The 13,760-nt window shown below is 49.3% G+C and overlaps 1 protein-coding gene and 1 pseudogene across 1 annotated transcript; both read right to left on the reverse strand.

Annotated features, from left to right (window-relative positions):
• Positions 1–484: 484 nt before the first annotated feature.
• On the reverse strand, positions 485–5,290 carry Igfbp6 (insulin like growth factor binding protein 6). The gene is made up of 4 exons (XM_021183927.2): positions 4,747–5,290; positions 2,043–2,176; positions 1,797–1,919; positions 485–798 (listed from the first exon to the last, which is right to left on the reverse strand). Exons 1-4 carry the CDS (start codon positions 5,081–5,083, stop codon positions 676–678), a joined length of 717 nt encoding a protein of 238 aa, XP_021039586.1. The 5' UTR covers positions 5,084–5,290; the 3' UTR covers positions 485–675.
• Positions 5,291–8,846: 3,556 nt separating this feature from the next.
• LOC110310853 (large ribosomal subunit protein eL31 pseudogene) lies at positions 8,847–9,258 on the reverse strand (annotated as a pseudogene).
• Between the last annotated feature and the right edge of the window lie 4,502 nt (positions 9,259–13,760).

Genomic DNA, 13,760 nt, shown 5'->3' on the forward strand with positions numbered 1-13,760 from the left:
AAAAAAATTATGGGACAAAATGTCCCTACCTCATCAGGCGATTGCCAGCACAAATAAGGTAGTCTGGAGGTAGTCTGGATAAACCATACAGAGCCTGAGCACATTTGTTCCTTTCTGGTAGGCAGGAGGGCAGGTGAGTGCCTTGGGAGTTCCACTTTGGCAAATTCCTGCTGAGGATTAACTATTAATCCTCCCCCTCCATCAGTCCAGAGGTCAGTGATAGAAGCAAGATTGTAATCACTGTGATCTCGGACGGAGGCCAGGATCTCAGTCAGTCCCACAAGAGAGCTCCAGGTGGGTATCCGGGGGAGGATAAAGGGCTTGCTGCCTGTGGCAGTGGCTGTCTACTGTATTCCAAGGGCAATGGAAGAGACTGGCTGTGCTCTGCAGGGAAGGTAGAAACACTATGACCAATGGGAGACAGTGAGCATGAGGCCCCAGATCTGAACGGGACAGACTCAGAGACGTAAGCCAGAGACCCCCCCAATACTGTTTTATTAGTACACAAGCCAACAGCAATCTTTCTAACTAGCTGTGTAAAGGCCCAAGGGTGACAGGGACAATAGGGCGGGGCGTGAAGGTGGGTCTTGGGGCACAGAGTTATTGATTGCTTCACATACAGCTCAAATGACAGCCCCCTGTTCCTGCTGGCGTCCCGGAGACTCCCTCCGGGCTTCACCCACTGCTCCTGGTAGAGCACTGAGCGCTTCCTTGGCCATCTGGAGACACTGGCAAAGGCTGGCCCATCGGATCCACACACCAGCAGGGACCACGGCGATTCCCCTGCGAGGAACGACACTGGGGAGAGAGGTGCAGGTCAGGGTGAGGTCCAGGCTTTGAGCAGGAAAGCAACTGAGAGCTCTTAGTTGCTTTACGTACTGCATAGGGCCCACTCTGCTAGGCCAGAGCAATAGCTTTCAAAATGCAGTCTCAGCAAGTCAACAGCCCAACATCACTTATGTTAGAAACTTGTGTTCACAGGCTAGCCCAGACCTACTGAGTCAGAAAATGCAGAAGGGGCTCCGCCAGCACCAGCTCAGACATCTCCATGTGATTCCCCAGGGCTCCCGTTTGAGGCCACCACAAGGCTTTATCCTAGAGGAGACTTTAAGTCTCCCAATGCAATTGTTGGCCTTTGTTTTTCTTTCAGATCACGCTAGAGATGGAGCCCACAGTACTGCAAAGTAGAGCTTTGCCAACGAGCTATAAACTTCTTTTCATTTTACATTTTGTTTTGAGACAGAGGCTCGTGAAGTTTCCCAGGCTAGACTTGAACTCACTCAGAATTCTAGGAGCTTGCCTGGTCCAGGCTTCCTCAAGTCCATGGAAAGATCTCCTGTGGAAATCTCCAGCCCTCTGTCTTCCTACCAGCCCTTCAGCTGTAGCCTAGGCAAGTCTTGAGGTTACAATCTGCCTGATGTTTTTCATATCTATGTGGGTCTTAAAATTGGAAGAAATAGTTTTGTGTGTGTGTGTATCCATCCCTTTTTTGGTTGCTGTTTGTTTGGCTGGTTTTGGTTTTTTCCAGACAGGGTTTCTCTGTGTAGCTCCGGCTGTCCTGGAACTCACTACATAGACCAGGCTGGCCTCGAACTCACAGAAATCCACCTGCCTCTCTCCACCACCTGGCTGTTGTTTTCGGAGACATGCTCCAGCAGAACCAGTATCCTTTTTGCAGCTTTGCATCAAGTACCCTTCCTCACTGCCACGCCCAGAGCTTTTGCAGCTTTGCATCAAGTACCCTTCCTCACTGCCACGCCCAGAGCTTGCACAGAGGAGAGGTGGCTTCTTCTCACCTGCTGCTTTCGGTAGAAGCCTCTGAGGTCACAGTTTGGCACATAGAGCCCACGTGCTCCGCCTCGGAAGACCTCAGTCTGGAGCTGCTGCAGTACTGAATCCAAGTGTCTTCGGCAGGGGCCCTGGAGAAGGACAGGGGTGGATGAGGGCGGTACTCAGGATTCTAGAAGCCTGCCTGGTCCAGACTTCCTCGAGTCCAGTGGAAATCTCCAGCCCTCTGCCTTCCCTACCACCTCCTCACACACCATCTCACTATCTTGAACAGGATTGGGCCTTATAGGAGCGGCAGAGGTCCGTGGATTCTTCTGCCGGTCTCTATGGCTTGTGTCACGTGAGCGGGAGGCACCTCCTTGGGGTTTGCTCTCCTTTGTAGTCTCCTCTGTGGCCACAGGAAGAATGGGGAGGGGAAATCAGAGATCAGTCAGAGCAGAGATCAGCAGCCTAGGAACCTAGGTCCACTTCTACCAGTAAAGTGAGAGGGACTGAAGGATTCAGTCTCTTCTGGCTTTACCCTAACTGCAATTTCTCCCTCTAACAAACTATACTGCTGGGTATGGTGGTGTGTGCCTATAATCCCAGCACTTGGGAAGCCTAGGGAAGAGAACTGTCACAGGTCCATGGCCAGTCTAGTCTATTCAACAGGAGCCGAAAAGATGGCTCAGCAGTTAAGAGCACTGGCTACTCTTCCAGGGGACCAGAGTTCAATTCCTCAGCACCCTCACGGTGTCTCATAACAGCTGTTTGTAACTCTAGTTACTGGGAATCTAACCCCATTTCTGGTAACCATGTGGTACACAGACATACACAGACAGACAGACAGACTTGCTGGCAAAACACCCACACATGTGAAATAAAAATAAAATCCTAGCTGATAGTGGCGTATGCCTTTGTCCCAGCACTCAGGAGGCAGAGACAGGAAGATTTGTGAGTTTAACACCAGTCTGGTCTACAAAGTGATTTCCAGGATAGCCAGGGCTACATGGAGAACTCGTCTCACCCTCCATAACCCTCCCCAAAATCCCATGAGTACAAAGTAGTGTTGGATACTTTCAACCTTCAGGCTTCTTTTGAAAAGACCTGCCTATTCCACTAGAGGCCAGAAGAGGGCACACCAGCCCAGAAAGATGGGCAAAAGAACAGTGGATTTGTACAGTGTGTGTGAGGCGTGTGGGTGGGTGGGTAGAGGGTGTCAATAAGGATCCAGTGGAATGTTTGTCCCTGACATGACCCCTCAGTAAGTCAGTCCACCCCTCCCAGCCCTAAGATGTTACTTTGAGGGCCTTACATGGGGACCTCTTCCTTTTTGTCTCAGCTCAACCCTAGTGGTCTAGGAACACTTGGGTTCAACCCTTAACCAGGACGAACTGAAGGTTGTAGAAGGGGCAGAAAATAAAAGGTTTCCAACCTGCAGGGTGCATCTGGCTCTGGAGAACTTCTGGGGTCCTGGGAAAAGCTCAGGATGCAAGTAAGCCATAGCTAGGAAAAGGCTGAGCTGACGCAACATGCCAAAAGATAAGCTTACACATGTTTTTACACCGTTCCCTCTGCAGTGTTAACGCTGTTGTCTGTCTGGGTACCATATCTTCCTCAGACCTTGTCCCTCACTCCCCCCATTTAATGCCAAACTGGGATGATGCTTCAAACTGCCTTCTCCAACCAAAACACACCTTCTCAGAGGAGCCCTAGAACCCTGGGCTCTGACACTAGAAACTGGAGCTTCAACCCCTCACTCCAATGTGCTCGTGTGTGCTCCTGTGTGTGTGTGTGTGTGCTTGTGTGTGCTCATGTGTGTATATATGTATGTGCATGCGTATGTGCCAATGCACATGTGGGGGGACTCATGTATACATGTGCGTGCATGTGTGTATGTGCATGCATGCATGTATTCTTGTGTATATATTCATGTGTGCATGTGTGTGCATGTGTATGTATGTGTGTGCCTCTGTGTGTATGGTGTGTGTGTGTGTGTGTGTGTGTGTGTGTGTAGGCTGGCCTGAGATTATGTAGCCAAGGCTGACGCTGACTGACCTTCCCGCCTCCACCCCTAAGCGCTGGAATGGCAGGCCTGCACTGCCAAATGATCCAAAATTCATTTCTCATCCCTTTCTATGGAAAAACCAGGGACTTGCTATCTTCCATCTCCCGTTGCTCTTCACCCCCATCTTTGGGGTGCTGACTCACTCTAGTCCCACCCACCCAATGACTCAGTCTTCTGTGTTCATCCCTGGATAGGGTGGGGCTGGAGGGCATCCAATTCCTACCAGGTTTAAATCATAAGTCTGATTTGGCAGATTCCTTCTCTTCCCACTTCTTCGGCCCTCCCCAGGCCCTCTAGGGCCTGCTCACTGCCCGCGGTGTCCACTGCCCCCGTGTCCACCATCTGCAGTGCCTGCTACCCCCGGTGCCTGCTGCCCACTGTGTTCACTCCCCCCGGTGCCCGATGCCCCCGATGCCCACTGCCGTTCACAGTGGCACTGAAGGAGAAGCAGGAGACATTTCTTAGTGTGTGGAACTAGAGTCTGAGATTCCCTTTCCTCCTCCTCCATAAGGAATCTAGGTCCTGTCTCCAGTGTGAGCCTGGAGAGCCATGGCGTTGACCCTGCGGTATAGAGGAAAGCTGAAACTCAAATCCTCCATCCTCTTGCCTACATACGTCTCTTTCCCTTTGGAGAAAATAGATAAGGGAAAGGGAGAGCAGCGGAGAATTCAGACATCTCTCTTGCTTATTCTAAGGTGCCCCTAGAAGCCGTATAGCTGTCCCCTGATGTTTCCACTTCACGTTCCACTCAAGGCCCAGGAAGAACCAATGGGCCGGTCCCAGAGGCTTGGAGAGGCTGCCCAACCTGCATCTGTCCAGATGCCTACCAGGAGAGACTTGCTTCTCCTATCTCAGGTGGGCAGGTGGGAAGCAGGGGAGGGGTGGTGGTGGTGGTGGAGACATGGACTCACCCGACGGCCCTCTGGCGCGTTGACAGCGGCCCTGGCCGATCAGCAGCGCCCGCAAAGGTGCCTCTTCGTTCTCTCGGGGTTGGCACTGCAGTCCTGGGGCGCACTTAGGGCTGTAGACCCCGCACGGTTGTCCCTCTCTCCTAGGACAGCCTCCGGCTTCTGTACAGCCATCTGCAGGCGACCCCGCGTCTTCCTCCTCCACGCAGCCCCCGCGACAGCCAGTCTGCACCCCAGGGCCGCAGCCGGGGCACCCCGCTAAGGCGGACCCTGAGCCCGCAGCGAACAACAGCATTAGCAGCATGAGCAGCGGCTGCGTGGGCAGCCCGTCCCAGGTCATGGTCAGAGTTTTTGCCCTGTACACTCCTTCCAGAGAGTCCAGTGCAGCTGCTGCTGCGGGCTCCTCTTTAAGAAGCAGAGGTCTGGGTCCGGCCCCTTAAAAGCCAGGTGAAAGGGGAGGGGGAAAAGGCAGTCCCTTAACTGGGTGGACTGGAGGGCCACCCACCTGGGTCCACCCGGCTTTTCCCTCCCTTCTTCTCCGCCGCTGTTTACTTCCCAAATTGTTCTGATGTTTTTTTCTTGCTTTGTTCCTGGGAATCTCGCCCGGAATTTGGGAGCTGTACATCTGGCTAAAGGGATTGTGGAGTAGGGAGGAGTAAAGGGGAGGACAGAGAAGGTGAACCGTGAAATCCAGTTAGCATGAGTGTATGTGCAGGAAGATGAGGAACCTGTAGGTAGTGTGAGAAGATTGGGGTGGGGGACGGTGATAAAGGTGACCCGAGAAGGGATAGTATGGGGGTGGAGGTTGGGGGTCGGGGGGACTGTGCATCGTGAAAGAGATGTGTATAAACGCTAGGAAAGATGCCAGGCATATGGGCAGAAGCTCCCACGGAGGGTAAGAAACAGACCCAGAGAGAGTTGGGAAAGCAAACGGGGAAGGTAAAATAGAGACTCCTGGCCCGTGTCTGTGAAAAACAAAACCATAAAAACGCAAGACCTAGCCTTAGAGACAATAATAGGAAAAGCTGGGGCTGCTGGGAGTAGAATGAAGACTGCTTTATGAAGAATACACCTTGAGTAAATGTAGAAACCCTCAGAGACCCCGGAGCTGAGCTGGGGGCAGTGGTAAAAGTAGGGGACTGTATTCTAGATGCATTTAGGGACAGTGGTCTGGCCACAGACTGGGCCTCACTCTCATCTCTGCACTTCAGATTAGCTTGTCTCTCCGTTGCTCTTTTCCTGTCTCCTTTCTATAGTCGTTCTTTGGGTCTTCCGGATTTCTCAGGCTGATCTGTGCCCAAGATTTGGGAAGGAACTGGTCGGAGAATTTCAGTACCAGATTGCGCAGTTGCCTCCGCTAGTTGGCTGCTCTTGTTCTGCCCATCCAAAGGCGTGTGCCTGCTCAGCACTAGGCAGAGTCCCACTCAAGGCAAGGGTGGGCGGGTCCTCAGTACTCCTAGGCTCTCAAGAAACAAGTGGGATTGCTACATTGGACCACCCCGCCCCCGCTCAATTCTGAATTACGCAACAACAATCTCATTCTTTCCTAAAACAAGGGCTCTGGACAGTGACTAAGTTTAAATTCTGGGCCCCCAAGCAAGAATGTCAGCACCGGCTTCCTGAGCTTTTAAGCAGATACAAAAAAAAAAAAAAAAGCCGGAGGCTTCTCTGAGATTTTAGGATTTAACAGAGTTTAGAAAGCAATGTTTTCCCCGTTGCCATGAGATACGGATGCTGATTGAACAGGCAGGAAAAAGTGACTGTTATCATCCACCAAAGCCCTGGAGCCTCCTCTCTATGTTCTGACCCCAGCGTGGGGAGCCGTGGTTCTCGTCCAAGACCTTATCCCTACTATTTATTTACTTTTTTCACTGCACATGTATCTAGCTGGAGTCCTTTTTATGGACTCAGGTGATAAGTATTCTGCCAATTCAAGAAAAAATAAAGTATAAAAGCAGGTTTATTGGGGGCAGCTCCCTGGAGAGTTCACCGACCACACAGGAGGGGAGGGGGTTAGTGAAGTCACCCACCAGAAGGAGACAGAGGGGAGGGGGAAGAAAAGGAGAGAAAGCCATGAGCAGGGAGAGAAGTAAGAGATGCAGAGAGACAGACAGAGACAGAGACAGAGACAGAGACACAGAGACACAGACACAGACACAGAGACACAGACACAGAGAGACACAGACACAGACACAGAGACACACAGAGAGAGACAGACAACCAGAGAAAGACAGACAAACTTCTGAGGGAGAAGCACAGCCCCTGGGTTGGAAAATTCTGAGGGAGGAGGCACAGCCCCTGGGTTGGAAAATTCTAAGTCGAGGGCAGGGTATGCCAGTGTCCCAGTAACAGATAGGGACTGAGGGATGGTGGGAGAAAGAACCTAGAGGCCAGGTCCACTTTGGTAAGTGAAATATGCACCTCAGCTGCTTGTCCCGGGTCTGAATCCCAGCATCATGTTAGTTGCTTCCGAAAATGATGGAAAAGACAATGGGAAGATGGAAAGAAGATGACTCCTTGTTGGGGTCTCGGTGCTTCTCCACCTTTGAGAGAAATCCTAACTCTTTGCTAATATCTAACATCCACTACTCTCTACTTCCTTCCTAGATCCCCTCCCTGTGGTTCTCCCCCCCCCATACCCACCCCCAGTGCTCTCTCTGTCCCTCTCTGCAGGCTAGCCCACCCCTACCCACCACCACAACCCTCTCACCCCCAGCTCTCGGTTCCTCTCTGCAGGCTAAGCAGGGCTGCACTTATCAACCAGCAGACTCTTTCTCTTTCCCCATCTTTCCACTCTGAATGCCCAGAGGATTCATGCCATCCCTGCCAGGGCGCAAGCCTCCTTGCAGACAGAGATCCTTGGGCTCTGCTTTTCTTTCTTTCTTTCTTTCTTTCTTTCTTTCTTTCTTTCTTTTTTTTTTTTTTTTTAAAGATTTATTTATTATATGTAAGTACACTGTAGCTGTCTTCAGACACTCCAGAAGAGGGCGCCAGATCTCGTTGCGGATGGTTGTGAGCCACCATGTGGTTGCTGGGATTTGAACTCTGGACCTTCGGAAGAGCAGTCGGGTGCTCTTACCCACTGAGCCATCTCACCAGCCCCTGCTTTTCTTTCTTTTGAGATGCCTTGGTACCCAGAGAAGAGACACGGAGCACAGGGTGTGGCTGGCCCTTGGGCTGGGGTGTGAGAGTTTTCTTGAGCACCTTTGCTGAGATGCTGATGCCAAAGCTTTGGGCTATGATGTAGGTTTGTCCATAAACTTGGTTTGACCTTGTGTCACAGACCACACTCATTGCTGAGGCTTGAACCTCACGTGTGACACCATGGCGTCCTCATGGGGTAGAGGGAGAGGGCTGCCTGAGTTATTTTCAGCTTTAAGGTTCATACCTGATCCAGGACAGCTCAGAGATGAGGTCCTGTGAGAAAATGCAGGTCTGCGGTAGGCCTGTGGTGATGACCCTAGCAGATGGGTGGCCAGCCTATTTTCGGCCCACTGGTCTTTCACATCCTTCATACCTATTGGGCTGAAGTGATGTCCTCTTGGATTGAGTAATGGCCTCTTCCTCAAAAGCCTTTGAAAGGAACTCTGTACATACCTTCTCACCATAGAGCTCAGCTCTCTTTTGGCATGCTTAAGGATAGAGCCCTGTAATTACACACGGATCCAGCTGTTGGGTCACCTTCCCCAGAACCTTTGACAGTTTCTCATCGTAGGGCTTGAGCTGAGGTAAGGGCAAGTGAAGGTGAGGCATAAGAGCTTTTTCAGAGGTAATTTCTTTCTAGGTCCCCAGGCTTTCCGAGCTCGACTCTTGGGAGATCTAAACCCTTTCTGGATTCTGCCACCTCTTTTTTTTTTTTTTTTTTTTTTTTTTAGATTTTTTTTATTTTTTTTATTTTCTGTATATGAGTACACTGAAGCTGTCTTCAGACACAGCAGAAGAGGGCATCATATCTCATTACAGATGTTTATGAGTCACCATGTGGTTGATGAGAATCAAACTCAGGACCTCTGATTATTGAGCCATCTCTCCAGCCCCCTGAATTCTGCCACGTCTTGCTGGTTTTTTTTTCTTTCTTTTCTTTTTTTTTTTTTGAAGGCAGTTGTGCAACTTTATTTGACATGAGCAGGTTAGTTCTCATCCACATTGATTGTCTGTAGATTTTTGAATGTGGTAACAGGGACGTAAGTCACCAGCGTGTAGAGCTTGTTTGGGGAATCCTCATCCTCATTACGTTTTCTGGACAAGCGCACTCGGATGCGATATGGAACGTTCCTTATTCCCTTGGCCCAGACGGCCTTATTGAGCCTGGTGTCAATGCGCACATCTGGTGTCCCCATTTCCTTCATGGCAAACTTCCGAATTTCTTTGAGTGCCCGAGGAGCATGATTCTTGAAGCCCACTCCATGGATGTGCTTGTGAATGTTGATGGTGTATTCTCGGGTCACCACCTCGTTGATGGCAGAACGGCCCTTCTTCTCGCCACCCTTCTTTGCGGGAGCCATTCTGCCGGGCCCAAGTAGGAAAAAAGCTTTTTTTTTTTTTTTCGAGACAGGGTTTCTCTGTGTAGCCCTGGCTGTCCTGGAACACACTCTGTAGACCAGGCTGGCCTACAACTTAGAAATCTGCCTGCCTCCGCCTCCCAAGTGCTGGGATTAAAGGCGTGCGCCACCACTGTCCAGCTCTCTTTTCTTTAAAAAAAATTAAAAATAATTTTTAGCCAGGTGCTGGTGAGGCACACTTTTAATTCCAGCACTCAGGAGGCAAAGGCAGGCCAATCTCAGGGCCTTTGAGTCCAGCCTGGTCTACAGAGCAAGTTCCAGGACAGCCAAGGCTACACAGAGAAACCCTATCCTAAAAAGCAGAACAAAAAAACAAATAAAAAAATTTTATTAGACTAGTCCAATGCTGTGTTCCTCAATTCTTATGATTTACCTCAAAACTGCTGTTTATGCAGCTAAACCTCTCTCTCTCTCTCTCTCTCTCTCTCTGTGTGATAGGGTTAGGGTTTAGGGTTAGCACCCACGCATGCTGTGGGCAGGGAGAACTATAGGTAAGCATGGCTGCATCTGGGGGTCAGGGCATTCAGGAGGCCCTGAGCAAGAACATGAGCCCATATCAAAAGGGGTCAAGGATCTGGCCCCTCTATCTCCTTCTCCCCAACATGTTCATTGTCCTTAGGAGTCAGGGTTTGTGATGAATGACCCAGAAGCCATCTTCAAACTCCTTTTGGAAACCTAGGTATTTTTTCATCCTTTGTAAAACATTTATTGATGGCTTTTTTGTTTTGTTTTGTTTTGTTTTTGTTTTTCGAAACAGGGTTTCTCTGTGTAGTCCTGACTGTCCTGGAACTCGATCAGTAGACCAGGCTGGCCTCGAACTCAGAAATCCACCTGCCTCTGCCTCCCAAGTGCTGGGATTAAAGGCGTGCGCCACCAACGCCCGGCTATTGATGTGTTTTATTTTATGTGTAAGTGTTCTGCCTGCATGCACTTCTGTGTACTGTGTGCCTGCAGAGGTCAGAAGAAGGCATCTCAGATCCCCTTGGAACTGGAGTTGTGGGTTGTTGCCAATCACCAGGTGGGTGCTGGGAATCGAACCCAGGTGCTCTGCAAGAGCAACAGGTGTTCTGAACCACCCAGCCGCTCTGTAGCCCCTTCAGTTACTTTTTGACAATTTTATTCATACATTGATCACACCTGCCCCTAACTTCCCTGTTACTCCTCCTAGACACCCCAAGAAACCCCCTCTCTCACCTTCATGGCCTGTCCCTTTTTTCCTTCTTTTCTTTGGTAACCCCTTGAGTCCAATGAGCACTGTCTCCTGGCACTGACTGGCCTTCCTGGCTTCATCTTAGGTGACATCTCATCTTCATCTTAGGCTTCATCTTGTTCCTGTGGCCATGGCTACTGTGAATTCACGAGTGTAACAGCCACACTACATCCAGAGGACAGCCTTTCGCCATACTCTTCCCTACCCTCCAGCTTTTAACCCTCTGTTCTCATGAACTAAAAGGGTTCTACAGAGCAAGGATGGAGTCATTAACCCACGTGGAGTACAACCATTCCTCAGGGCTGAGAACTTGATTTTGACATCCTCTGGGGAAAACTTCTTTACTCCATTCAGTAACCCATATCCACAGCCTTTAAAGAGTGCTGCGCTCCCATCCCCACCCACCTCATCCTGCGGCTTTGATATTGACCTGACTGGGGAGATGGGGAAGAAAGAAACAGCAAGCACCCACAAAAAAGCTGGGATCATGTGGGTGATGCGCTCTTTTGAAGGTGGACCAGCAACTGGAAATTTAGTGTGATTGCCATCTTCAGCTGGATCACAAGGCTGGTTTATTACACACAGCTGAAGCAGGAGATTGCCTAGCTATCTCAGTAGGGATCTCAGTAGAGGAAGTGAAAAATTTAAACAGGAGGATGATGCACACCCTTAATTTCAGCTCTTGGGAGGGAAAGGCAGACAGATCTCTATGTGTTTGAAGTCATCCTGGTCTGCATAGTGAGTTCCAGGCAGCCAGAGCTACTCGGTGAGATCTAGTCTCAGTTTTTGTTTTGTTTTGTTTTTGTTGTTGTTTGTTTTTTCCTGTGTTGGGAATTGAACCCAGAGCCTTGAGTTCGAGCTTGCTAAGTAAGAGCATTCTAGTAAGCTACAGCCCTAACTGCTAAAATTAGCTTTCTCTCTCTCTCTCTCTCTCTCTCTCTCTCTCTCTCTCTTTTTTTTTTTTTTTTTGTCATTGTGGGGAATGGACCTAAGATCTTGCCCATGTCTGGTAAGTACTAACTGAGGTACAGCCCTGGTCTTCTTCCTGCCCAGCACTGTAGAGAAGTATCCAGTTAGAGTCCCATGGGACTCGTCTGAGGTCTAAACACACTGATGCACAGTTGGCTTTAATGAACGCGTGCTGGGTCTGGCGAGATGGTTCAGAGTTACCAAACCTGCGTTTAACCCCTGGGACCCACCTGGTGGAAGGAAAGAAGCAACCCCTGAAGCTGCTCTCTCATCTTTATCCACTTAGGCCATGTCAGGCATGCATTCCACCTCCAGTAAATAAAAAGTAAATACTTATCAAAACAGGTGCCACACCTGACAGGTCACCACACCTGACATTGCACAGTAAATAAACGAGGCACTGCATAAGAGTGAATGGTGATTAGGCTGTGTTTGCTCTAAGTTATTCTATATTGTGTAAAATGGTGGCTTTCAGGCTGTCTTGCCTTGTGTGACTCCTACAAGTAGGATCTGGCTCTACTTGGAGTGGGACTCTGCACATACATACCACTAGCACCACGCATGAATCCTAGACTGATAACTAAAAGTGAAAAGGTGGCCTGGAGAGATGGCTCAGCGGGTAAAAGCATTGACTGTTCTTCCAAGAGGACCCGGGTTCAAGTCCCATGAATCCACAGGGCAGCTCACTGTAACTCACACAGATGGTGCATAGATTATATATATTATATCACATACACACATATGCAGGCAAAGCACTAAAGTAAATAGTTAATTTAAAAAGTGAAAGGTAGGGCTGGAGAGATGGCTCAGAGGTTAAGAGCACTAACTGCTCTTCCAGAGGTCTTGAGTTCAATTCCCAGCAACCTCATGGTGGCTCACAACCATCTGTAATGAGATCTGGTGCCCTCTTCTGTATACATAATAAATAAATAAACCTTTTTCTTAAAAAGTGAAAGGTACCACTCTAAAAATGGATCCAAATACAAACGATTGAGAACATACAGTCAGTGGGCGTGTTAAAATCACTTAAGTGTCATCAGGTTCAAGAAAAAGGGCGGGAAGTGATGGTGCACGCCTTTAATCCCAGCAGTTGGGAGGCAGAGGCAGGTGGGATTTCTGAGTTCAAGACCAGCCTGGTCTACAGAGTGAGTTCCAGGCCGGCCAGGGCTACACAGAGAAACCCTGTCTTGAAAACAACAACAAAAAAGAATGTATTAAACATAATCAGACCAAGAAACACCCTCAGTTGGACCCCATGAGGAAGGTGTCTAACACTCTGAGGACAGTGGTCCCTACCAACCACCTTGTGTGTGACTCAAAGGACAACAGAGAAATGCTGACTGTTTCTGGGGCTTCAGCCCAACTGGGGTCCACAGCTGATGGAACCTACTCGGATTCTGGGATGCCCACGTATTCATCCATACCCAGTCTCACATTTTGCCTCTGAAGGTGTTCAGCCCTGTGACCTGCAGCTATGGCTGCATCCCAGGCTGCAACCTTCAGCAGCTCTCCAGCTAGGTTTGTTCTCTGGCTGCAGTGACTTTGCACTCTATCAGCTCTTGTCTCTAGTAAGGCCTCTGAACTCTTGAATTAATGCTGTGGCTTCTTTAACCCTTTTGTAGCCATATTGCTAACGTACATAAGTACACACAGGATGTGTAATCTGTGACCCAAGAGTTAGTAATTAATATTAAAGTAAAAGTTCATGTGTTTGGTAAGGGCCCATTATCAATGTAAATCAGGTCTAATTGGCAAATTGCCGCCAATGAAGCTGACATCGCTTGCTGATGTATTTGATACTCAATAAATTTAGATGTGGAAAGACACAAATATGTTCGTTTATGTTTCTGACACAGGATGAGTCTTTTTGGAAAGAATATTCAGTCTTAAGAGCAAAACGTGGAAGTCGTCCTAGGATCCCAATTCCTTCCAAGGGCAATCATACCCTTTATAGGAGGTGCATGATAAAGATTAGTATCCTTTCCAGTACATTCTGACCCGAGCTAACTTTCCTACCAAGCCCAAGCCCAAAGAGCACCCGGGTTTCATCCCACTGTGCTTTTTGCATAAGTTCTCTCCTGTTCTGGAACGTCTGTCCTGGAATGAACGAACGTGGTGCAAAGGGGTGCTCCGGAGAGAAGAAAGCATATGGTGCCAGCCGAGTGCTGCCGCTGTGGAGATCAGCCTCTGGCTTCTCACGCGTAAAATAGGAGATAACATTAAAAAAACCTCCCCACCCCCCGACTCCCAAGGCCGTTAAGTGGCTCAAAAGGACA

The sequence above is a fragment of the Mus caroli genome, unplaced genomic scaffold, assembly GCF_978045245.1.
Source record: "Mus caroli unplaced genomic scaffold, Mus_caroli_1 scaffold_16, whole genome shotgun sequence".
Taxonomy (NCBI): Eukaryota; Metazoa; Chordata; class Mammalia; order Rodentia; family Muridae; genus Mus; species Mus caroli.

Excerpts from the sequence above, each read along its gene's own strand:
- Igfbp6 (XM_021183927.2), bottom strand. The coding sequence starts at position 5,083 with ATGACCTGGGACGGGCTGCCCACGCAGCCGCTGCTCATGCTGCTAATG. Across the intron at positions 1,920-2,042 it reads CTGTTCAAGATAGTGAGATG|GGCCCCTGCCGAAGACACTT; the intron begins GTGTGTGAGGAG and ends GTCCTTCTCCAG. Across the intron at positions 799-1,796 it reads GCTTCTACCGAAAGCAGCAG|TGTCGTTCCTCGCAGGGGAA; the intron begins GTGAGAAGAAGC and ends CTCTCTCCCCAG.